This window comes from Lissotriton vulgaris, chromosome 5 (genome assembly GCF_964263255.1).
Source record: "Lissotriton vulgaris chromosome 5, aLisVul1.2, whole genome shotgun sequence".
NCBI classification, from domain to species: domain Eukaryota; kingdom Metazoa; phylum Chordata; class Amphibia; order Caudata; family Salamandridae; genus Lissotriton; species Lissotriton vulgaris.
The window spans coordinates 1,689,020,754-1,689,045,915 of record NC_141693.1 but is presented as its reverse complement, the minus strand read 5'-3'; the positions used below and the strand labels follow the sequence as shown (position 1 = coordinate 1,689,045,915).

The 25,162-nt window shown below is 53.2% G+C and overlaps 1 protein-coding gene across 2 annotated transcripts in view; it reads left to right on the top strand.

Moving 5' to 3' along the window:
- TLK2 (tousled like kinase 2) overlaps window positions 1-25,162 on the top strand; it is a 1,405,344-nt gene that overhangs the window by 805,056 nt on the left and 575,126 nt on the right. For both annotated transcript variants that reach the window (XM_086923830.1, XM_086923831.1), the window contains one exon: window positions 8,788-8,885. In XM_086923830.1, the coding sequence (XP_086779956.1) occupies window positions 8,788-8,885 (98 nt within the window). The remainder of the gene's footprint in view (window positions 1-8,787; window positions 8,886-25,162) is intronic.

The following is a 25,162-nucleotide window of genomic DNA, read 5'->3' as shown; positions in this document are numbered from 1 at the left end:
CCGAATGTGCTACTTACCAGTATGCATCTGTTCTTGGCATGTAGGGCTGCTGACATTCATATCGCCCGCCCTCCTCCCCGGCGCCTGTAGCGGCTGCAGCACTCAGAATTACTCTTAGCATGGTCATCACTTACAGTATCACACTCCATCTTTGCCACAATGGCGAAAAACAATCTGAGGATGGAGTGGATGCCCATGCGCACTGTAGTCTAGGGGAGGAGCCACCTATCTTGTGATACTTCGAAGACTCTTCCAGGACAACAATGTGCAATCATCCGGACCCAACACTAGGCGGCGATCTATGCACAGATATGAATGTTAGCAACCCTACATGCCAAGAACAGATGCATACTGGTAAGTAGCATATTCGATATCCAGTTCAAGGAGAATTTTGTGATTCAGAGACCTAATCCTACAGTTAACCCTAAAGTTCCAGCTCAGTTTCATCTTAATGAGCCAGTTATACTCTGATCATTCTTCCCGAACCCATCAACACCAGTGGAGCAGGCATTGCATACGCTTGATGTCAAACGAAGTTTCAAATTCTACCTCCAAAAACAAAAGACATTCGAAAGACTGATCAATTGCTTGTGGCTTACGGCCAAGCCACCAAAGTAACTGTAATCCCGAAAGCTACAATTGCCAGATGGGTTTCTGCAACAATTCAGTTTTGTCACAATTCAGCCATACGGCCTTTGACCAAAGACTAAAGCTCATTCCACCATATCAGTATCCACGTCAGCAGCCCTTTTCACTGGGGTGACGCTGCTGAAGATTTGTCATGCTGGAATCTGGAGAAGTACCAATGCCTTCACGCAGCACTGCTGCCTCGAATCTGCACAGTGTGGAGATGCAGTTGTCGGCCAGGCGGCACTACGTTGTCTTTTCAACTAAGGTGAGCCCCTTTCTAGCAAAGACTGTCTTTTTTGTAGTAACATACACAAATGCGAATCTGATTATTATGTATATAGTGTATGCAGTTACATAAATATATGTGTGTGTGTATATATATATATATATATATATATATATATATATATATATATATATATCCACTAATTTTGACACACTCGGACGCCAGCGCTTCCAATTCGGCATGGTGCATGTAATTCGGTAGAGTCAACCGAAAATATCAAGGCTTTGGCTAATCTTCTATTAGCAGGTTTTTAGATCACTCACTCGAGACAAGTTTAAAGTTTAAAGCGTCTTTATTGCAACCAAAAATGCCTGACGCGTTTCACCTCTACCTGAGGCTTGCTCACGGGATGTTGTGTTTAGTCCATTATCTCTTTTTATTCTCTTTAAACAACATGTTATTCGTCACTGGTGCATTCTGGTCAATGGAGTTCCTTCACTCCAGTGCTCCGACTAATAAAGTTAATTAACAACAACAGTATTTTGGGGGGTTTTCAGAGTTGCTGATTTGTATTCTCAGTTGATTTCTCTTGTTATTACAAGGATACAGTGTCAATGGTGAATTATCCATTAATTTCACTCCACGATGGTTCTAATTTTATCATCCAACCACTGATAAGTGTGAGGTGACCTGTATTGCTTACCAGTGAGTTTATATCCAGTGCTGAGTTCTCGCTCTCTAGTGAGTTGGTCGCACACTTTGTTTGTGGATTAGTTATGCTCTCTGGTGAGATTGCGTTTTCAAGTTCCAGAACCTGTCCATATATTTCGGTGTTGTTAATTACAAATGTACATGCAATTCCTCACTTTGATTCAAACCCCTTGGAACCTGTGTTCTGAAGTTGATGATATGATGTGATTCTTTTTGTCGGAGAGACTTTCTGCGGTTTCCACCTCTTTCTGACGTCGGTATCTGATCAATGGCGTAGAAACGTAGAGTTTCCCAGTTGGTATTATGGAACTTTTCCATATGCTTGGCAATGGCATTTGAGCGGTCCGCGTGTGTTGTGGCTCTTGTATGTTTCAGGATTCTCTTTTTTACCTCGAATATGGTACTGCCGATGTATTTCTTATTGCATGGGCATTCTACTATATAGACAACAAAAGTACTTTTGCATGTTAGGTGCTGGCGTATTATCCACTTCCATCCATTTGATATTTCCAGTTCTCTTGTTAGTTTGGCTATTTTGCAAACCTTGCAATGTTTGCATGGCCAAAAGACTGTTCTCTGAAGCCATATTCTGTTCTATTCTATTTGCAAAATAGCCAAACCAACAAGAGAACTGAAATATCAAATGGACGAGTAAAATGATACCTCACTTGTGTGGGTGCCCCAAAGCAGAACAGAATAAAAATGAATTTTAAAAAATTGTAGTGTTAGGGATTGAGAAATTAAGCACCTCACCTTAGTCACAGGCCTTTGGCCCACCCACACAAATGAGGTAATATTTTACTCGGGAGAACAAGGGGAACGCTGAGCGGTAGGACATTAGTGCTGGCACGGAGATCCCACGCAAAAAAGTTTGGAAAAGTGATTTTTTTAAACCTAAATTTAAGGTTTACAAGGAATTCTGGGTAGGAAAACATTAAGGGACCCACGCATGCCATACCTCCCTGGACTCCCCCCGGTGTCTAGTTTTCAGAACTGTTTGGGTTTGGTAGTTTCACAAGTTTGCCGCCGAGCCCCGGGCTAAAAACTTAGGTGCATCCCCCCCCAAAAAAGAAGGTAGCTTTGCTATAGGTTATTTTAAATTCTCCACCGTACGATTTGGGCCTTTTCCTGTTGCAGCCACTATGCCTACCCACGCAAGTGAGGTACCATTTTTTCCGGGAGACCTGGGGGAACGCGGGGTGGTTGGAAATTTGTTGATCCACGCAGATTCCAGAACTTTCAACCACAGAAATGAGAGGAAAATGCGTTTTGTTTTGTCAATTTTTAAGGTTTGCAAGGGATTCTGGGGAACAGAACCTGGTGGGAGGCAGTCGTGTCACCCCATCCTGAATTCCCCTGTGTGTCTAGTTTTCAAAAATGTACAGGTTTGCTAGGTTTCCCTATGTGGCAGCTGCGCTAGGCCCCAAAATCCACAGGTAGTCATATTGCTAAAAACAAACCCATGCCTAGTCGGCTTTCTGCTGCCCTGGGGGGAAAATTTCGGGGCTGGGTTTGCCCCAATATGCCCCCAAGGGGGGCAGAAACATTGTGGCTATATTTTTTGGGGGGTGGGGGCATTGGTATGCCCATTCTGGGCAGCCCCCACCCCCACACATAAAAAAGCCAGCGTAATCGTTGGCGTCAAGTGGGCTTTTTGCCCACCCCGGAGGGGCAGATTCGGGGCTACTGCCCCCATCCTCCCTCCAGGGGAGGCAAAAAGGCTGTCATTGTTGCGGGTGGGGAGTGGAGCATTGGCATGCCCGTTTTGGGCAGCCCCCAACCTAAGAAAAAAGTGGCCAAAAATCCTGTGTGTCTGGTGGGTTTTTTGCCCCCCCAGGGAGGGCAGATTGGGGCTACTGCCCCATCTGTCCCCAGGAGGGGCAGGAAGGCTGTACTTTTAGCGGGGAGGGGTGGGGCATAGGCATGCACGTTTTGGGCAGCCCATCCAAATTCAAATTTGCCCCCCCAAAAAATCCCTGCCGTCTAGTGGGCTTTTTGCCCCCCGGCGGGGCAGATTGGGGTGTGATCCCCCCATATGCCCCCCAGGGGGGTCAGAAAGTCCACTAGACGCCAAGGAGTTTTTTGGGCAAATTTTAATTAGGGTGTAGTCTGTCAAAAACTGGCATGCCAATGCCCCCAACTTGATAAAAATTTGCCCAAAAAAATCCCTGGTGTCTAGTGGGCTTTTTGCCCCCCTGGGGGTTGGGGGGGGCAGATTGGGGGTTACTGAAGGCTGTAATTGTTGCGGGGAGGGGGTGGGGGCATGGGCATGCCCGTTTTGGGCAGCCACAGACTATTTCATATTTGCCCCCTCAAAAAATCCCTAATGCCTCCAACTGCCATTTTGGGCAGCCCCCACCCTAATTCAGATTTGCCCCAAAGTATCCCTGGCGTCTGGTGGGCTTTTTGCCCCTCTGAGGGTGCAGATTGCGCCCAGGGGCGGGCAGAAAGTCTGTAATGGCAGCGGGGTTTGGGGGCATTGGCTTGCCCGTTTCGGGCAGCCCCCGCCCTAAAAAAAAATGCACACAAAAAAATCCCTGATGCATAGTGGGCTTTCTGCCCCCCTCTCCCCCCCGGGGGGGGGGGGGGGGGCAAATTGGGGGCTACTGCCCCCATCTGTCCCCCAGGGGGGGGCGAAAGTCTGTAATGGTGGCGGGGGCCGGGGCATTGGCGAGCCTCTTTCGGGCAGCCCCCACCCTAAAAAACAAGTGCACACAAAAATATCCCTGGTGCATAGTGGGCTTTCTGCCCCCCCGGGGGGCAGATTGGGGGCAGAAAGTCTGTAATGGTGGTGGGGGGGGCATTGGCGAGCCAGTTTTTGGCAGCCCCCACCCTAAAAAAAGTGCCCCAAAATAATTCCCTGGTGTATAGTGGGCTTTCTGCCCCCCCGGGGGGCAGTAAGCCCCCAATCTGCCCCCCGGGGGGGCAGATTGGGGGGCTATTGCCCCATCCCTGCTTGGGGATCGCCCTCCTGGGAGGGGTACCACTTTAAAGGGGAGATTCTCCCCTTTCCAATGATACCTCTCCAGTCTTTCTACGTGCTCAGGGGGCTGAGGTAGTCCACTGAGCATGTAGAAAGTGAAACTGAAATGAGCCTAAAGGCTCATTTTAGTTTTGGTTTGTGTTCAATGACGAAAGCGCGATGTGCGTGCTGATCGTCATTGAACAGACACCAGAGAGGGGGCCTTGGGTGCTGGGGAAGCTCTTCCCCAGCTCCTAAGGTCAGAGGGGTGAAAAGGAAATCCCTCTGCTGTCTGCAGCAGAGGGATTTCGTGCCCCTGGCCTCAAGACGGAATGGTTCCGTCATCAGCACAGGAGCACCGATGCTCATGACGGAACCATTCTGTCATGAGCATGGAAGGGGTTAACCGACCCAATCACTATATTACAGTTTAATACACTGCATGTGAATGTGGTAGAGATTCGAGCTCAAATCCATTCTTATGGATGAGGTTCTGGTTTCATTTTTGTCTGTACTACACCATAAACAAAAGACCTTTATGATTGGGTCAGCGGCAGATCCCTCTCCCTTCCCCGACCGGAGCCCGTAGTTGTGACGGACGCGTCCCTCCAGGGCTGGGGGGGCACATGGGAGAGGCGGACATCAGAGGCCTCTGGTCTCCGGCGGAGTCCCGGCTCCATATCAACCTTTTGGAGCTACGGGTGATTGGTCTAGCACTGAAGGCACTCCTCCCCTCTGTCCGGGGGAGTGTAGTGCAGGTGTTCACGGACAACACCACCGCCATGTGGTACTGCAACAAACAGGGCGGGGTGGGGTCGTGGACCCTCTGCCAAGAGGCTCTGCGCCTCTAGCAGTGGCTGGAACATCAGGGCGTGACCCGGGTGGTTCAACACCTGGCAGGTTCTCTGAACGCCAGGGCGGACGAACTCAGCCGCCGGTGCATGATGGATCACGAATGGCATCTGAACTCGGACGTGGCGCAAGGTCTCTTTCTGCAGTGGGGAGAGCCTTGGTTAGATCTATTCGCCACCGAAGAGAACGCGCAATGTCATCAGTTCTGCACGTTGGAATTTCCAAGGCGGCATTCGCTCGGAGACGCTTTTCGTTGCGAGTGGAGTTGCGGTCTGTTGTACGCCTTTCCGCCTATGCCACTTCTGCCCAGAGTGCTGAAGAAGATCAAGCGCGACCGGGCACAAGTCATCCTTGTGGCTCCGGACTGGGCACAAAGGTACTGGTATCCCGAGCTACTCAGTATGTCAGTCAATCCCCCGGTTCGTCTGCCTCTTCGGGAGGACCTTCTGTCGCAGCAGCAGGAGACGGTCCTCCACCCGAACTTGTCCAGTCTCCACCTCCATGCTTGGAGATTGAGCGGCGGCAGTTGAGGCCATTTGACTTGCCGCCTGAAGTCTGTAACATCATTCTGGCAGCCAGGCGTCCCTCCACAAAGTCGGTATATACGCCTGCAGGTGGAACAGATTTGTGGCATGGTGCACAGCAAAGGCTGTGGATCCTCTCTCTGCCCCTCTTTCTGAGGTTCTTCTCTTCCTTCTTTCTCTTGCCCAGCAGGGCTCTGCTCTGGGTACTATCAAGGGCTACCTTTTAGCCCTTTCAGCCTTCCTAAGGCTGCCTGACCAGCCATCTTTGTTCAAGTCCCATATTGTAAATCGATTTCTGAAAATCATCACACACACGTTTCCACCTGTTCCCTTCGTGATGCCTCAGTGGGACTTGAACCTGGTTCTAATTTTCTGATGTGCGCTCCCTTTGAGCCACTTCACAACTGTCCTCTCCGCCTTCTTACTCTGAAGACTGCTTTCCTGGTTGCCATCACCTCTGCCAGGAGAGTGTGTGAGCTCCAGGCCTTATCCTCTAAACCTCCTTTCCTTTCTGGCCATCTGGACAAGGTTGTGTTGCGGACAAGACCCTCCTTCCTGCCCAAGGTTGTCGCGGCCTTCCACATCAGGCAGCCCTTTACCTTCTTTCCGCCTCCGCATCCCTCGAAAGAGGAAGAGAGGCTCCAACGTCTGGACCCAAAACGTGCGCTCTCGTACTATCTGGATCGCACACGTCAGTTCCGGGTGGATGACCAACTCTTTGTTGGTTACGTGGGCGATAAGAAGGGGAAGGTGGTGCACAAACGGACCATCTCGCGGTGGATCATCTTGTGTATCCAGGCGTGTTACTCCTTGGCTAAGAAGCAACCCCCTGTTGGGCTGAGGGCTCATTCCACTCGGGCCACGGCGACTACAACTGCCTTGGGCCGAGGAGTGCCCTTGCAGGACATTTTCCAGGCAGCAACGTGGGCCTCGCTGCACACGTTTGTCAGGCACTATTGCCTGGCCAGCCAAGTCGGGACTGGCTTCTTTGGCCGTTCCGTCCTCCAGGACTTTCTGGTGTGATTATTGGTTCGCAGACCCACAACCGGGGTTGGTATTGCTGGGGAATCTATTCTAAGGTAAGAAATCTATCACTTACGTGTCTCTTTCAGATGCAAAAGTTACTGCTTGTGTAACGATATATCTGTAAGAGACATTAGTTAGGGATAGATTCCTTACCGACCCACCCATCCTCCCCGTTCTGCGAACCGATATCTAGGGTCAAGGTCATCCCCTTTCAGGGCCCTAGTTTTATTGGCACCAGTGTTGGTTTTTAGCATGGCTCTGCGTTTCTGGCGCGGAAAAGCTGTGTCTAAGAACTGACGTCAGCACGTGGAGGCGGTGTCTAAGTACTCCGACGTCATCACGGCGCCCACGACGGACGCGGAGCCGCGGACGACGCCTACCGACGCGCAAGGGTACTGCTACGCAAAAATTTCTGGATCCAGTCTGACGCCTGGGGATATTCTCAGGTAAGGAATCTATCACTAACTAATGTCTCTTACAGATATATCATTACACAAGTAGTAACTTGTGCAACAACGCCACTTTGAAATGTTTTTTCTTTTCGATTTTCCAGATTGTGTTAATTCTCTAATAAAGGCAACCCTTTTTTGACATACTCCTTGCCAGACTGCTGCCCATTTGAGGAGTACACTATGAACGTAATATTTACCCTCAAAGTTGAAATAGTTATGAAAACGTGGTCAATTATTGAGCGGAGGTATTAATTCAAAAAGGTATTGGAACTCAGGGTGCTTCACTTATTAATTTTAACAGCTGAGTCCATTACTTCCATGTGTAGTATGGTCTCATAAATTTGGTACATATTATTATGAACAGTATATTTCCTGATTGGCAAACCATTAGCTTTGAGTGCACTCAAAATATATTTGGGGTCTTCTAATAAATATATATAAATTGTAAATTTTGCTTCTAGTAATAGTCAACAATTTTTGCCTATGTAACAAATAACTACTTGTTCCCAAATATAGTTGGGATTAGAGGTGTCTCAGTAATACTCTTGTGGATCTTATGCAAACACATACAGGAATTCTCGCATATTCAGTACATGAAAATTGAGATTGGAGTTTCAAAAATCCATTCATCTCGAGTCGTTAATACCATACACCGGACCGTTTCCTGTTGCTAAATAGTGTAATTGTAGACAAGGAATGAATAATGATTAGCTTCCAAGCACTGCAGAGGTTTTTATGGGATGTACCATTGTTAACCTAGCCTTTTCAGTATTAATGATTGATCTGTTTCCAAGGATTGTATCATCCATTTTTGCTGAATGAACATGTTATTGACTGTAGTGTTTGGAAATTAGATATTCTCAAAATATTTTATTGCTTCTTGTTCTTAAAACTGAATGGCTTTGTTTGTTCTTGATTGACTAATTTTGTTGTTTAAAGGTTTGTTTCTCGTGTTCTTTATCTGGGAAAAATGCCTACTTGCATACTCTGCTAATAAATTTGTCTATACAAACCTTATCATTGTTTTGGCACAAAGGTCAATCATATCTGTAGTACCTTCAAGGTAGAGTCCAGTTTATCTTTAGAAAAAAATACATTGTATTGTAGATTTTTTTGATTGACGAGTGACTGGGCCTAAGAGTGCACACATCGTTATACTTCATATAACAGGTACACCTTTAACATTGTTTTCTTCAAACCTGCTTGTTGCCTTTGAGGATTTAGTGAAAGAAGTGCTTTCATTATCATTCCCATGTGTGTGTTAAGCACTGTATGCAGCATAGATTTCAGCCCAGTTATAAACCCTTTAATCATGAGCAGAATTGGAATGTTTCTTTAATCATTGACATCATTGAAGTAGTACCACAAAGCATATTCTGATGCTTTTGATTCTGTCTGTTACAGGAAGAAGCTGAAATACAGGCAGAGCTTGAGCGGCTGGAGAGGGTTAGAAATCTACACATCAGGGAACTGAAAAGGATCCACAATGAAGACAATTCACAGTAAGCATTTGAATATTGTAGAAATGAGGATAGGGAATTGAAGCAAGTTTCAGCATGGACTGCAGAGCTAATGATGGGGAGGGTCGAAGATAAACTTTAGGGAGGGCAGAAGATAAGCTTAATCTAATTCATAAAAGATCACTGGTGTGGTCATAGTGAAGGACAGGAGCAAGTGTGCACCCGGACTCATGCAATCCAACTCCTGCTCTCAACATTGTCTTTGTGGGGCAGTGAGATGCAGAGGTTGCTGTGACCTGACAGGCAAAGTTCCCTCTGTGCCATCATGCTGATTGATGAAAAGCTGATGCTCCAGTAAACCATTGAATTGCAGGAGAAGGGTCTTGGAGGTTACCTAGAGTGGTGCAGAGTGACCCTTGTAGAATACATTGTGTATAGGAAAACTAGGGCCACCCTACTCACATGGAACCAGGATATCTATTATATTATGAGGAACAGTGGTTCCTGTGGATAATGTGTGTGATATATGGTAGTAGTTAGCTCAATGGCAGGATTCATGGGTAAAGACAGAGAGGGAAAAGAAACCATATACAACAAGACGCTTACGAATATACGCTGTTTATATAAATGCGTAATCAAATTAATGAAGAAAAGTGCGTGATGTCCCAAGTAAGCATAGAACCTACATATCAAATTAGTGTGAATTTGTGACACAAAAATAGGTTTCAAGAATACAAAAAGGACCATAACATAAATATTCAATAGTTAGTCACAGCCTTCTAGTACAATGGTAAGGTCTGGGGAATGGTTTGATTTAAAGGTTTGTCGACGGAGTTTTGACCCCACCATCAATAGGGGGGGGGGGGGGTCTCTTCAGTACCTAACATGGAGGGACACCTGAATATGTAAATCCACTGTCTTGAGTGTAACGTGCACACCACAAGGAAGTGTTTTATGAGAGATGTACTCAAATTGAATCACAACATGTATGTCGCACATACTCCGACCCAGCTGTGATAAGTTCTTGATGGCAGTTTTAGTCGAGTTAATAGTTTAATAGACTAGAATATACCTCTTACTAGCACAATCCATAGAACCCTCGGTTGCAGGAGGTGGTGACCTTTTGCGAGCTGCCCCAATGTAATGTACAACTGAGCACGGACTACTGTAACTGGATATAGCCGTGCTTTTAACGACTGTGTGTCACATAGGTGAACCTACCTGTGACTACAGAAGTGACAGGGGATGCAAAGGACATGGTGCGCAATTGTTCTCTTTACAATGATGTATGCAGGAAGAAATTATTGTTCCTTGAATTTCTAACTATTTTGCGAACCCCAAACATATGTACCATTTAGCACTCTTATTTCCATATATGACTTAATGCAATTCTGAATAACCTTTACAAGTCTGTATACCCAAAAAAAAGAAATGTAATAAAGATATAAAAACAAAAAGAGAGAGATGTACTCACATGGGGCTCACCCTCGCACCCTGTGAGGGAAAGAGGGCTGACAGTCCGATTGGCGTAATGTGTATTATCTGAAAGAGACACGTTAGTGATAGATTCCTTACCTTAGAATATCCCCAGGCGTCAGACTGGATCCGGAAACTTTTGCGTAGCAATACCCCTGCGCGCCGGTAGGCGTCGTCTGCGGCTCCGCGTCCGTCGTCGGCGTCGTGAGCGCCGGGATGACGTCGTCGGAGTACTTAGACGGCGCCCATGCGCGCTGACGTCAGTTCTTCTTTTTTCCGCGCCAGCTAGCGCAGATCCGGAAGAAGCTCTACCCCCAGTCACTTTTTGACTGAAAAATTTTGATCCTTTTTGATCTTCTCTTAGTCGACTGTCTCGACTATCGGTGCCAGGGATGCCCGGGTTCAAGCCTTGTTCGAAGTGCGGCCGACTCATGTCGGTCACGGACCCCCATCGCCGGTGCCTGAAGTGCTTAGGCCTCGACCACGACGATCGAGCCTGCGCCGACTGCCGGGCCCTGACGTCGAAGGCTAGGCGGGAGCGGTCCCGCAAGCGTCTCGAGCTGAGGCACTCGGCCCCGCGCCACTCCAGGTCCCGGTCCCGGTCCCACGGGAGGTCGAGGGACAGGTCGCAAGGTCGGAGTCATCGACGTTCCGGAAGTGGACACCGATCGTCTGGTTCCAAGTCCTCAGGTAAGAGGCATGAGAGGTCGGAGCGACACCATCGGTCCTCCGACCCGCCCCGACGCTCGCTCGATGCGGCCGGGGACTCGGGCGACACCGCCCACGCGGCTCCGCGGGAGTCGCAAGCGTCGCCGCCTGCCCCACACCTTCGGGTCCCTGGGCACGGCGCGTCGCAGGAGGAGGTCGAGAGGTACCTCATGGCCATGAGGGCCCTCCCTCCTCAGTCGGTTCCCGTGGCGCCTTCAGGCCGATCGGCTCCGTCTGGAGGTCCTTCCGGGTCGGGCGCTTCGGCCCCGACGACGTCGGGTGCTTCGGCCCCGGCGCCGCTGGCGACTTCGGTCCCGGCGCCGCGCGACCTCGCTGGATCCGGCTCCGGATCTGGGACCTCGCCGGTCGACCTTACGGCCTCGCCGGCGCCGTCCCTTCAGGTGTCGTCCCCGGCAGCCGATGTGGTTGCCGCCCCCAATGTTTCCTACGATCCTACTCAGGAGTCGGAGGGGCGCCGCTGGGCGCCGATTCTGTCGGCCTTTGGAGACTTCTATCTCCACGAGGAGGCCCTGGCTGCTAATCCTGGTCTCCAGGAGCCAGGTGACGAGGAGCAATGGGAGGGGTCCGAGGACCCTCTGGCACGTGATTGCCAGTCACATCAGGACTGGACATATGAGCTTGGGGAGGCCAGTGGTATTGACACCTCGCCAGACACTGGATTTACGTCGCCCCCGACTGTGGCTTCGGAGGCGGGTTCTGCTTACTGCGTAGTGTTGACGAAGGCAGCTGAGGCCTTAAACCTTCAGCTCCCCGTCGCGGCCGTGAGGACTAATCTCCTCACTGAGGTCCTCAAACAGCAGTCCGGCTCCGCGGAGCCCCTCCTGCCGTTCAATGAGGCCTTGTGTGACGTTCTTCTGGGCACTTGGTCCAAGCCCGCCACAGGCCCCCCTGTGGACAGGAACGTGGCCAGACGCTACCGCCCGGCACCGGGCGACCCATGCTTTTTGTCCACCCATCCCACCCCCGAGAGCCTGGTCATCCAGGCCTCTAACTCCCAAACCGCATTCCCGTCGGCCCCGCCCGACAGGGAATCCAAGAGATATGAGCAGTTCGGGAAGAAGGTCTTCTCGTCTGTGAGCCTAGGGCTACGGTCTGTGAACACCAACTGTCTCTTGGGCCGCTACACCCACACTCTGTGGGACACGGTTGCGGAGGTGCTGCCACAATGCCCTGAGGAGGTCAGGGCTAAACTCAGCCAAACCCTTGCGGACGGCCGAGATGCAGCACGCTTTTCTATCCGGTGTGGGCTGGATACCACGGACTCACTGGGCAGGGCGATGGCAACGACGGTGGCGGTTCGACGCCACGCCTGGTTGAGGTCCGCCAACTTCTCGGCCGATGTCCAGGCCACCCTCCTGGACATGCCGTTTGATGGCCGTCGCCTCTTCGGCGACAAGGCAGACCATGTGCTGGAACGTTTCAAGGACTCCAGGGCCACGGCCAAGTCCTTGGGCCTTACGGCCCCACGCCAGCAATCGGGTGCCTTTCGCTCCTTTCGTGGCCACGGAAGGGGTGCCCCACCACGGACCGTCAGCCACGCACCGCAGAATGTTCAGCAACGCGGTGGCGGACGTGGGAACCGCCGTGGCGGTGGTCTGGGCCAGCGGCGAGGCCAGTCCACACCTCCCTCAGCAGCCCCCGCCTCAAAACCTTCCTAGTCCGAGTTTTCAGGCCCATGTGACGCCTGTGGGAGGCAGGGTTCGCCATCACCTCTCCCACTGGCATACAGTCACTTCGGACAGGTGGGTGCTGCAAATTGTCCGAAGGGGTTTCTCCCTCCCCTTCGAGTCTTCCCCCTCCATCCATGCCACCTCAATACCACTGTGTGTCGGGGGATCACTTGCAACTTCTGCAAGAGGAGGTTTCGGCCCTCTTGGCCAAGAGGGCCATCGAGCGCGTTCCTGGGCCAGAAGTAGGACGTGGTTGTTACTCCCACTACTTTCTGGTACCCAAGAAGGGCAAAGGGGGCCTACGCCCTATCTTGGATCTGCGGAACGTCAACGGCTTCATCTGAAAGAGACACGTTAGTGATAGATTCCTTACCTTAGAATATCCCCAGGCGTCAGACTGGATCCGGAAAATTTTGCGTAGCAGTACCCTTGCGCGTCGGTAGGCGTCGTCTGCGGCTCCGCGTCCGTCGTCGGCGTCGTGGGCGCCGTGATGACGTCGTCGGAGTATATAGACGCCGCCTCCGCGTGCTGACGTCAGTTCTTCTTTTTTCCGCGCCAGCCAGCGCAGATCTGGAAAAAGCAGTTCCCTGGTCATTTTTTGACTAACTTTTTGGATCTTTTTGATCTCTTTCGAAGTCTTCACGACTCCGACGGTGCCGTTAGGGATGCCCGGCTTCAAGCACTGCGGCGGTTGCGAGCGACTCATGTCGGTTACGGACCCGCACCGACTGTGCCTGACGTGTTTGGGCGTCGACCATGACGACGAGGCCTGCTCCGACTGTCGGGCCCTCTCGAGGAAGGCCAGGCGGGAGCGGTCCCGCAGGCGACTCGAGATCCGCCAGTCGGCCCCGCGCCGAGTGAGGTCCCGGTCCCGGTCCCACGGGAGGTCGAGGGACAGGTCGCGGGGGCGGAGCCGTCACAGCTCCGGGAGTCGGCGCCACTCCTCCGGGTCCAAGTCGTCAGGTAAGAAGCATAAGAAGTCGAAGAGACGTCATCGCTCTTCCGACTCCCCCCGACGCTCGCGCGATGCGGCCGGGGGTTCGGGTGACACCGCCCACGCGGCTCCTCAGGAGTCGCGGGCGCCGCGTTCGGCTCCATACCCCCCGGTCCCTGGGCTGAACGCGACGCCGGGGGAGATAGAGCGCTTCCTCATGGCCATGAGGTCCCTTTCTTCCCCGACGGGTTCCGCGGCGCCTTCGGGCCCAGTGAACCCGTCTGGGGGCCCTAGTGGGTCGGGTTCAACCCCGACGCCGTCGGGTGCTTCGGCCTCGACGCCGCCGACGTCTCCGACGCCGGCGCCGCAGGGCTCTGCGATCCCGACGCCGCCGCTGCCCTCGGGCTCGGCGGTCCCGGCGTCGTCGGTGCCTTCGGGTCCGATGCCGCAGGGCGCCGTTCGGCCCTCGTCGGGCGATGGAGCGTCCCCGGTGGACCTTACGACCCCCCCGGGGTCGGTCCGTGTGGTGTCCCCGCCGGCGTCGGTCCCGGCCGACGCCGTCCCCAATTCCTCCTCTGTATGGGTTCCGGCGTCGGGACGGGGCCTGTCGGCGCCGATCTCGACGCCGGTCGGGGATTTCCATCCCTGTGACCCATCCTCATTCACTTACGACCCTGAGTCTCAGGAGATGGGGGAAGTGGAGGATTGGGAGGGGTCTGAGGACCCTCTGACAAGGGAATGTCAGTCTAACATGGACTGGACAGGAGACCTTGGGGAGGCCAGTGGCCTGGACACCTCTCCAGACACTGGATTCGTCTCTCCTCCTTCCGTGGCTTCGGAGGAGGGCGCTACATATAGTGTGGTGTTGATGAGGGCTGCTAAGGCCTTGGGCCTTGAGCTCCCCGTCGCGGCCGTGAGGACTAATCTCCTCACTGAGGTCCTTAAGCCGCAGTCATGCTCCATGGAGCCAATGCTGTCGTTTAATGAGGCCTTGTCGGACGTTCTGTTGGGCACTTGGTCCAGGCCCGCTACAGGTTCGCCTGTAGATAGGAACGTGGCCAGACGCCACCGCCCGGCTCCGGGCGACCCATGTTTCCTGTCCACCCACCCCACCCCCGAGAGTCTGGTCATCCAGGCCTCTAACTCCCAGACCGCCTTCCCGTCAGCACCCCCTGATCGGGAATCCAAGAGGTACGAGGCCTTTGGCAAAAAAGTCTTCTCGTCCCTTAGCTGTGGACTGCGGTCTTCCAACACCGCATGCCTCTTGGGCCGTTACACCCATTCTGTATGGGAAACGGTGGCGGAATTGCTGCCAGAGTGCCCGTTGGAGGTACGGGCCAAACTCGGCCAAGCCCTTGTGGAGGGTCGGGACGCAGCGAAATATTCGATCAGGTGCGGACTGGACACCACTGACTCGCTGGGCAGAGCGATGGCTACGACGGTGGCGATTCGACGCCACGCCTGGCTTAGGTCCGCCAACTTCTCGGCTGATGTCCAGAATACTCTCATGGACATGCCGTTCGATGGCCGTCGCCTCTTTGGCGACAAGGCAGACCACGCGCTCGAGCGCTTTAAGGACTCCAGGGCTACGGCCAAGTCCTTGGGCCTCTCGGCCCCGCGCCAGCAAGTGGCTGCTTTTCGCTCCTTTCGTGGCCACGGAAGGGGCGTCCCCACACGTGCCGCCAGCCACTCGCCGCAAACTGTCGTCCAGCGCGGCGGCGGCCGTGGAAACCGCCGTGGAGGCGGTAGGGGAGGCAAGCGGAGCCAGTCCACACCTGCCCCCGCAGCATCCGCCTCTAAACCCTCCTAGTCCGTGCTTTCCGGCCCAGGTGACGCCAGTGGGAGGCAGGGTTCGCCATCACCACTCTCACTGGCGCACAGTCACTTCGGACAGGTGGGTGCTGCAGATCGTCCGAAGGGGCTACTCCCTCCCCTTCGAGACGACCCCTCCAGCCATGCCACCGCAACACCACCGCGTGTCGGGGGATCACTTGCGGCTCCTGCGGGAGGAAGTTTCGGCCCTCTTGGCCAAGGGGGCCATCGAGCGCGTTCCTGGGCCAGATGTAGGACGTGGTTGCTACTCCCACTACTTTCTGGTACCCAAGAAGGGCAAAGGGGGCCTACGCCCTATCTTGGACCTGAGGAACGTCAACGGCTTCCTCCGGAAGGAGCGGTTCAAAATGCTGACACTGGCTCAGGTCTTGGCTGCCCTAGACCCAGGAGACTGGATGGTAGCGTTGGACTTGCAGGATGCGTATTTCCACATCCCCGTCCTGCCGGCCCACCGGCGTTACCTGCGGTTCACGGTAGGCCTCGAGCACTTTCAGTTTACCGTGCTCCCCTTCGGCCTTACCAGCGCCCCACGGGTGTTCACGAAGGTGATGGCGGTGGTCGCAGCTCACCTGCGCAGGTTAGGGGTTTCAGTCTTCCCCTACCTAGACGACTGGTTGTTGAAGGCGGGCTCGCCCCAGGCAGTCGTCAACCACCTCCAGACTACGGCGGATCTCCTGCACAGGCTAGGATTTTCCATCAATGTGCCGAAGTCGCACCTGTGCCCCTCTCAGAAGCTCCTTTTCATCGGAGCGGTTCTCGACTCGGCGCAGTTTCGGGTTTACCCGCCCGAACAGCGAGTCCGGGATATACAGGCCCTGATCCCGGTCTTCGGGCCGTTATCCCGGGTTTCGGTCAGGTTGACGCTGAGGCTTCTGGGACTGATGGCCTCCTGCATCCTTCTGGTGCATCACGCACGGTGGCGGATGCGGGCTCTGCAGTGGGACCTGAAGTTTCAGTGGGCCCAGCACCGGGGCAACCTTTCCGACCACGTCCTGATCTCGGAGGGCACTGCGAGACAGCTGCAGTGGTGGCTCACGGACCGCGATTGGGTCAGCGGCAGATCCCTCTCCCTTCCCCAACCGGAGCACGTAGTTGTGACGGACGCGTCCCTCCAGGGCTGGGGTGGCCACTTGGGAGAGGCGGAGATCAGAGGACTCTGGTCTCCGGCGGAGTCCCGGCTCCATATCAATCTGTTGGAGCTGCGGGCGATTCGTCTGGCACTGAAAGCATTCCTCCCGTCTGTCCGAGGGAGTGCAGTGCAGGTGTTCACGGACAACACCACCGCCATGTGGTACTGCAACAAACAGGGCGGTGTGGGGTCGTGGACCCTCTGCCAGGAGGCTCTGCGCCTCTGGCAATGGCTGGAACATCAGGGCGTGACTCTGGTGGTTCAACACCTGGCAGGTTCTCTGAACGCCAGGGCGGACGAACTCAGCCGTCGGTGCTCGATGGATCACGAATGGCGTCTGCACTCGGACGTGGCGCAAGGCCTCTTTCTGCGTTGGGGAGAGCCTTGGTTAGATCTATTCGCCACCGAAGAGAACGCGCAATGTCATCAGTTCTGCGCGTTGGAATTTCCAAGGCGGCACTCGCTCGGAGACGCTTTTCGTCGCGAGTGGAGCTGCGGTCTGTTGTACGCCTTTCCGCCTATACCTCTTCTGCCCAGAGTGCTGAAGAAGATCAAGCGCGACCGGGCACAAGTCATCCTTGTGGCTCCGGACTGGGCACGAAGGTACTGGTATCCCGAGCTACTCAGTATGTCAGTCGATCCCCCGGTTCGTCTGCCTCTTCAGGAGGACCTTCTGTCGCAGCAGCAGGGGACGGTCCTCCACCCGAACCTGTCCAGTCTCCACCTCCATGCATGGAGATTGAGCGGCGGCAGTTGAGGCCATTTGACTTGCCTCCTGAAGTTTGCAACATCATTCTGGCAGCCAGGCGTCCCTCCACAAAAACGGTATACGCCTGCAGGTGGAACAGATTTGTGGCATGGTGCACAGCAAAGGCTGTGGATCCTCTCAATGCCCCTCTCTCTGAGATTCTTCTCTTCCTTCTTTCTCTCGCCCAGCAGGGCTCTGCTCTGGGCACTGTCAAGGGCTATCTTTCGGCTCTTTCAGCCTTTCTGAGGCTGCCTGACCAACCCTCTTTGTTCAAGTCCCCTATCGTGAATCGATTCCTGAAGGGCATCACTCATACTTTTCCTCCTGTTCCCTTCGTGATGCCTCAGTGGGACTTGAACCTGGTTCTGACATTTCTGATGTGCGCTCCCTTTGAGCCTCTTCACAACTGTCCACTTCGCCTTCTTTCTTTAAAGACTGCCTTCCTGGTAGCCATCACCTCTGCCAGGAGAGTGAGTGAGCTCCAGGCTCTCTCTTGTAAGCCTCCTTTCCTTTCAGTCCATCCGGACAAGGTTGTTTTGAGGACTAGGCCCTCCTTCTTGCCTAAGGTGGTCACGGCCTTCCACATGGGGCAGTCCATCACATTGCCCACCTTCTTTCCGCCTCCGCACCCCTCGAGAGAGGAGGAGAGGCTCCACCGTCTGGACCCAAAACGTGCGCTCTCATTCTATCTGGATCGCACACGCCAGTTCCGGGTGGATGATCAACTCTTTGTTGGGTACGCGGGCGCTAAGAAAGGGAAAGCGGTGCACAAGAGGACCATTTCTAGATGGATTATCATGTGCATCCAGGCGTGTTACTCCTTGGCAAAGAAGGAACCACCTGTTGGGCTGCGGGCTCATTCCACTCGAGCCACGGCCACTACAACTGCCTTGGGCCGAGGTGTGCCCCTGCAGGACATTTGCCAGGCTGCTACGTGGGCTTCGTTGCACACGTTTGCGAGGCACTACTGCCTGGACAGTCAAGTCCGGAGAGATGGCTACTTCGGCCGTTCCGTTCTCCAGGACTTTCTGGTGTGAATATTGGTTCGCAGACCCACCACCACGGGGATGGTATTGCTGGGGTATCTATTCTAAGGTAAGGAATCTATCACTAACGTGTCTCTTTCAGATGCACAAGTTACTACTTGTGTAACGATATATCTGTAAGAGACATTAGTTAGTGATAGATTCCTTACCGACCCACCCATCCTCCCCGTTCTGCGAACCGATATCTAGGGTTAAGGTCATCCCCTTTCAGGGCCCTAGTTTCTTGGCACCAGTGTCGGTTTTTGTCATGGCTCTGCGCTTCTGGCGCGGAAAAGCTGTGGCTAAGAACTGACGTCAGCACGCGGAGGCGGCGTCTATATACACCGACGACGTCATCACGGCGCCCACGACGCCGACGACGGACGCGGAGCCGCAGACGACGCCTACCGACGCGCAAGGGTACTGCTACGCAAAATTTTCCGGATCCAGTCTGACGCCTGGGGATATTCTAAGGTAAGGAATCTATCACTAACTAATGTCTCTTACAGATATATCGTTACACAAGTAGTAACTTGTGCCTCCGGACGGAGAAGTTCAGGATGCTCACTTTGGCTCAGGTCCTGGCTGCCCTGGACCCAGGAGACTGGATGGTAGCGTTGGACTTGCAGGACGCCTATTTCCACATCCCCGTCCTGCCGGCCCACCGGCGTTACCTACGGTTCATGGTAGGCCAAGAGCACTTTCAGTTTACCGTGCTCCCCTTCGGCCTTGCCAGCGCCCCACGGGTGTTCACGAAGGTGATGGCGGTGGTCGCAGCCCATCTGCGAAGGCAGGGGGTATCAGTCTTCCCCTACCTCGACGACTGGTTGTTGAAGGCGGGCTCGCCCCAGACAGTCGTCAGCCACCTCCAGACTACGGCAGACCTCCTGCACTTGCTGGGGTTCTCCATCAATGTGCCGAAGTCACACCTGTGTCCCTCTCAAAAGCTCCTCTTCATCGGAGCGGTTCTCGACTCGGCGCAGTTTCAGGTTTACCCACCCGAACAGCGGGTTCGGGATATTCAGGCTCTGATTCCTGTCTTCAGGCCGTTATCCCGGTTCTCGGTCAGGTTGACGCTGCGGCTTCTGGGGCTGATGGCCTCCTGCATCCTTCTGGTGCGTCACGCCAGGTGGCGGTTGCGGGCTCTGCAGTGGGACCTGAAGTTTCAGTGGGCCCAGCATCAGGGCAACCTGTCCGATCATGTCCTGATCTCAGAGGGCGCTGCAAAGCGACTGCAGTGGTGGCTCACGGACTGCGACTGGGTCAGTGGCAGACCCCTCTCCCTACCCCAGCCGGAGCACGTAGTTGTGACGGACGCGTCCCTCCAGGGCTGGGGAGGCCACATGGGAGAGGCGGAGATCAGAGGCCTCTGGTCTCCGGCGGAGTCCCGGCTCCACATCAACCTTCTGGAGCTGCGGGCGATTCGTCTTGCACTGAAGGCATTCCTCCCCTCTGTCAGGGGGAGCGTAGTGCAAGTGTTCAACGACAACACCACCGCCATGTGGTACTGCAACAAACAGGGCGGTGTGGGGTCGTGGACCCTCTGCCAGGAGGCTCTGCGCCTCTGGCAGTGGCTGGAACATCAGGGCGTGACCCTGGTGGTTCAACACCTGGCAGGCTCTCTGAATGCCAGGGCGGACAAACTCAGCCGCCGGTGCATGATGGATCACGAATGGCGTCTGAACTCGGACGTGGCGCAAGGTCTCTTTCGACAGTGGGGAGAGCCTTGGTTAGATCTATTCGCCACAGAAGAGAACGCGTAATGTCAGCAGTTCTGCGCGTTGGAGCTTCCAAGGCGGCACTCGCTCGGAGACGCTTTTCGTCGCGAGTGGAGCTGCGGTCTGTTGTACGCCTTTCCGCCTATACCACTTCTGCCCAGAGTGCTGAAGAAGATCAGGCACGACCGGGCCCAGGTCGTCCTTGTGGCTCCGGACTGGGCACGAAGATACTGGTATCCCGAGCTACTCAGCATGTCAGTCGATCCCCCGATTCGTCTGCCTCTTCGGGAGGACCTTCTGTCGCAGCAGCAGGGGACGGTCCTGCACCCGAACCTGTCCAGTCTCCACCTACAAGCTTGGAGATTGAGCGGCGGCAGTTGAGGCCATTTGACTTGCCTCCCGAAGTCTGTGATATCATTCTGGCAGCCAGGCGTCCCTCCACAAAGTCGGTATACGCCTGCCGGTGGAACAGATTTGTGGCATGGTGCCCAGCAAAGGCTGTGGATCCTCTCTCTGCACCCCTTTCGGAAGTGCTGCTCTTTCTTCTTTCCCTTGCCCAGCAGGGTTCTGCTCTGGGCACTCTTAAAGGGTACCTTTCTGCTCTATCAGCCTTCTTGAGGCTACCAGATCAGCCTTCTTTATTCAAGTCCCCTATTGTGAGTAGATTTCTGAAGGGCATCACGCACATGTTCCCTCCTGTTCCCTTCGTGATGCCCCAGTGGGACTTGAATCTGGTTCTCACCTATCTGATGTGTGCTCCCTTTGAGCCGCTTCATAACTGTCCTCTTCGTCTCCTTACTCTGAAGACGGCCTTCCTGGTTGCCATCACCTCTGCCAGGAGGGTGAGTGAGCTCCAGGCTCTTTCTTCTTCTCCACCTTTCCTGTCTGTTCATCCTGATAAGGTGGTGTTACGTACACGACCTTCCTTTCTGCCCAAGGTTGTCACGGCCTTCCACATCGGGCAGTCCATCACTTTGCCCACCTTCTTTCCGCCTCCGCATCCCTCGAAAGAGGAGGAGAGGCTCCACCGTCTGGATCCAAAATGTGCGCTCTCCTACTACCTAGATCGCACACGCCAATTCCGGGTGGATGACCAACTCTTCGTTGGTTACGTGGGCGCGAAGAAGGGAAAGGCTGTGCACAAGAGGACCATCTCTAGGTGGATCATCTTGTGTATCCAAGCATGTTACTCCATGGCGAGGAAGGAGCCCCCGGCTGGATTGCGGGCTCACTCCACTCGGGCCACGGCAACGACAACTGCCCTGGGCCGCGGTGTCCCCCTGCAGGACATTTGCCAGGCAGCTACGTGGGCCTCGCTGCACACGTTCGCAAGACACTACTGCCTGGACAGTCAAGTCCGGAGGGATGGCTTCTTTGGCCGTTCCGTCCTCCAGGACTTTCTGGTGTGATATTGGTTCGCAGGCCCACCACCGGGGTTGGTATTGCTGGGGTATCTATTCTAAGGTAAGGAATCTATCACTAACGTGTCTCTTTCAGATGCACAAGTTACTACTTGTGTAACGATATATCTGTAAGAGACATTAGTTAGTGATAGATTCCTTACCGCCCACCCATCCTCCCCGTTCTGCGAACCGATATCTAGGGTTAAGGTCATCCCCTTTCAGGGCCCTAGTTTCATGGCACCAGTGTTGGTTCTATCATGGCTCTGCGTATCTGGCGCGGAAAAGCTGTGTTATCAGAACTGACGTCAGCGCGCATGGGCGCCGTCTAAGTACTCCGACGACGTCATCCCGGCGCTCACGACGCCGACGACGGACGCGGAGCCGCAGACGACGCCTACCGGCGCGCAGGGGTATTGCTACGCAAAAGTTTCCGGATCCAGTCTGACGCCTGGGGATATTCTAAGGTAAGGAATCTATCACTAACTAATGTCTCTTACAGATATATCGTTACACAAGTAGTAACTTGTGCATTAACTTCCATAACGTAGAGACAATCTATGTTAAGGATGATAAACCATTTAAACAGAGCTAGAGAATCTTCTTGTGTGGGCTGTAAGTGAGGCCGCCGTAGTCAGCCTCACAGTTAATCCAAAGTTGTGGAATGCAATAAAGGAGGACCACCGGTCAGCCTCCGTTCGTAGAATGACAGGCAGCATATTGCTTTGCCAGCGAGAGCTCATTACCAATCTGATTCTCTTTCATGGTGCAAAGGTTGCAGATCCACAGTCTGAATTTAGGCAATTTGGTGGCGTGACCTACCCAGCCGTTCAAAGCAGAGTCATTGCCCGTGGGGACAATCCTAGGGGAATTTGCTTCTTTGCTCCCATGTAAGAGTCCATTCTCTGACCTGAGCAAACTGTGGCTCTAGCTGCTGATATAGAGGGGGCAGAGGGTTGCTCGGGCTGGAGGTCATGGAGCATTACATAGCTGTTGTCCAGACCTACAACCTTTAATGCATAGTGTCTCGCCCTACAAATTGACAGGTCTCTGGCTGATTTGGTCAGATGCCCTTTTCAGCATGAAGAGTGGAATAAACAATGCCATGAAGAACACTGGAACCATTTATATAGCATTCCATAAATTTGACAGAGCTGCAGAGTGTTCAGATTTGCATCAGATTCATGTACTCCCTTATCTGATAGAGACTACTAGCCGCAGATTCCTTAACGTAGAATTATCCCCAGGCATAAGACTGGATCCGTAAAATTTTCTTTGCCACAGCATCTCTGCTCGCCGGAGGGCGGTCCCACATGACTCCGCCCTAACGTCCGCAGATGTGACGTTAGCAAGGTCACATAACCCCCACCCCGGCGCGCCAACATCAGTTTTTCACTTTTCCGCATGCAACGTGGATCCGGATCGTGTCCTGGCCTCTTTTTCACACTTTGCTTCGTGGAACAGTGTGCTAATGCCTTTGGGCTTAAAGACGTGTACTGATTGTGCATGTCAGTTGTTGGCGAGGGACACTAATCCTATATGTATGTGGTGTTTGGGCGAGCACCATGACTCTACGGACTGCGAAGCTTGTCAGCACCTCAAACCGAAGTCCCGGCAGTCGCGCTGGATGAAATTGCAGTCGGCCCACTTGTCCAGGTCAGTGTCATCCCAGCGTCCATCCCCTACCTCGGAGGCCAGGAACCTCAGATTCCGTCTGCGGCATCGCCCTACGCCATGGCCCCAAGGGTCAAGTCAAGTCAAGTCAAGTCAGAGAATTTATATAGCGCGCTACCTACCCAGAGGGTCTCAAGGCGCTTAGAAAGGGGAGGAGGATTACTTGTCAAATATCCACGTTTTAAGTAGCTTTCTGAATGCTAGGTGGTTCTGGGTGAGGCGAAGGTAAGCGGGGAGTGAGTTCCATGTTTTAGCAGCCAGGTATGAGAAGGATCTGCCTCCCATGGTGGTCTTGTTGATGCGAGGTACAGTGGCGAGGGCTTGGCTGGAAGAACGTAGTTGGCGGGAGGGGGTGTAGAAGGACAGTCGTGAGTTGAGGCATTCTGGTCCGATGTCGTAGAGTGATTTGTGTGCGTGGGTTAGCAGTCGGAAAGTGATTCTCTTATTGACGGGTAGCCAGTGGAGGTCTTTCAGGTGGCCAGAGATGTGTTCGTTGCGCGGGATGTCTAATATGATCCTGGCTGAGGCGTTTTGGATTCGTTGGAGTTTCTTCTGGAGTTTAGCGGTAGTACCTGCGTAGAGGGTGTTTCCGTAGTCCAGTCGGCTCGTGACTAGAGCATGGGTGACTGTTTTCCTTGTTTCGGTGGGGATCCAGCGAAATGTTTTCCTGAGCATGCGGAGAATGTTGAAGCAGGAAGAGGATACGGCGCTGATTTGTCTGTTCATTGAAAGTGAGGAATCCAGGATCACGCCTAGGTTCCGTGCGTGGTCTGTCGGGATGGGTGCTTTACCAAGGGCTTCCGGCCACAGACTAGGGCCCAAATGACAGCCTACACTACGGCTCTGCAGGAGTTTTTGGCCCCTCCTCTACCTCCTGAGATGTCCGCAGATCCCTTGCCTCGCGCGGGGCCTTCCACGGAGTCGCCGGCGGCTTCGGCACCGGCTCTGAGGGTTTCGGCTTCAGGTTGCAGGAGGGTGGTGTCGTCGAGGGGTAGTCCTTCGGGGCTCCACTCTTAGACCCGTGGTGTCCCTTCCTCGCCGCAAATCCCTACTGGGCTCACTGTGGCGTTGCAGGAGATCGCCGGGACTCAGGGCTTGTCCCCGAGTTCCCCTTGGCCCTCTGGGCAGGCGGTTGTCTGACTAGAGGCCGAGCCAGTGCTGTTTCGGCGTCGCAGAAATTATAACAAATACTTTTCAAAAAATATCCAAATTACTATATTCAAGGATAGGTTTTCAATACATGACAAGACTGTCATACAGACATGAAGAAAAAATATTTTTTGTTGTGACTTTTTGTGAAGTTGTGCTCAATATGTGTGATGACATATATACAGTGTGAAGAATTATCAAATATACATATACACAAGACTATTTTCAATGGCCAGATGCTGATTATCAACCAAGGATTCTTAAGATAGTTGTGACGATCCTGGTGAGTCTGGACCTATAGATGCGTCGACGTTTCGACCCTCGTGCGCCCCTGTGGGTGGTCGCGGCAGGTCTTTCTCAAGGCAAGGAAGGATGACAGTCTGAAAAGTGAATGGAGACTCTGATACACAGTCTCCATTCACTTTTCAGACTGTTATCGCACCTATTGAGCACAACTTCACAAAAAGTCACAACAAAAATATTTTTTCTTCATGTCTGTATGACAGTCTTGTCATGTATTGAAAACCTATCCTTGAATGTAGTAATTAGGATTTTTTTTTTAAGTATTTGTTGTAATTTTATAATATAACAAGTTGATTTTATGACATTGTCTTTTGAGCATTTATTTCTCAAAGTGCACATTGTGTATCAGAGAGCTATTTTTCATTTGTCTACATTTATGAGCGTTGTTCAAGTAATCTGTCTTACCCAACAGAAACATTGTTTGCCCTAGTATTGGAACTTTCATAGATTCCTATGCTTTGTATCATTCCCCCGTCGTCGGATTGGGAGCCTCGGTAAATAAAAAATACCAATGCAGTAAGTACAAAGGAG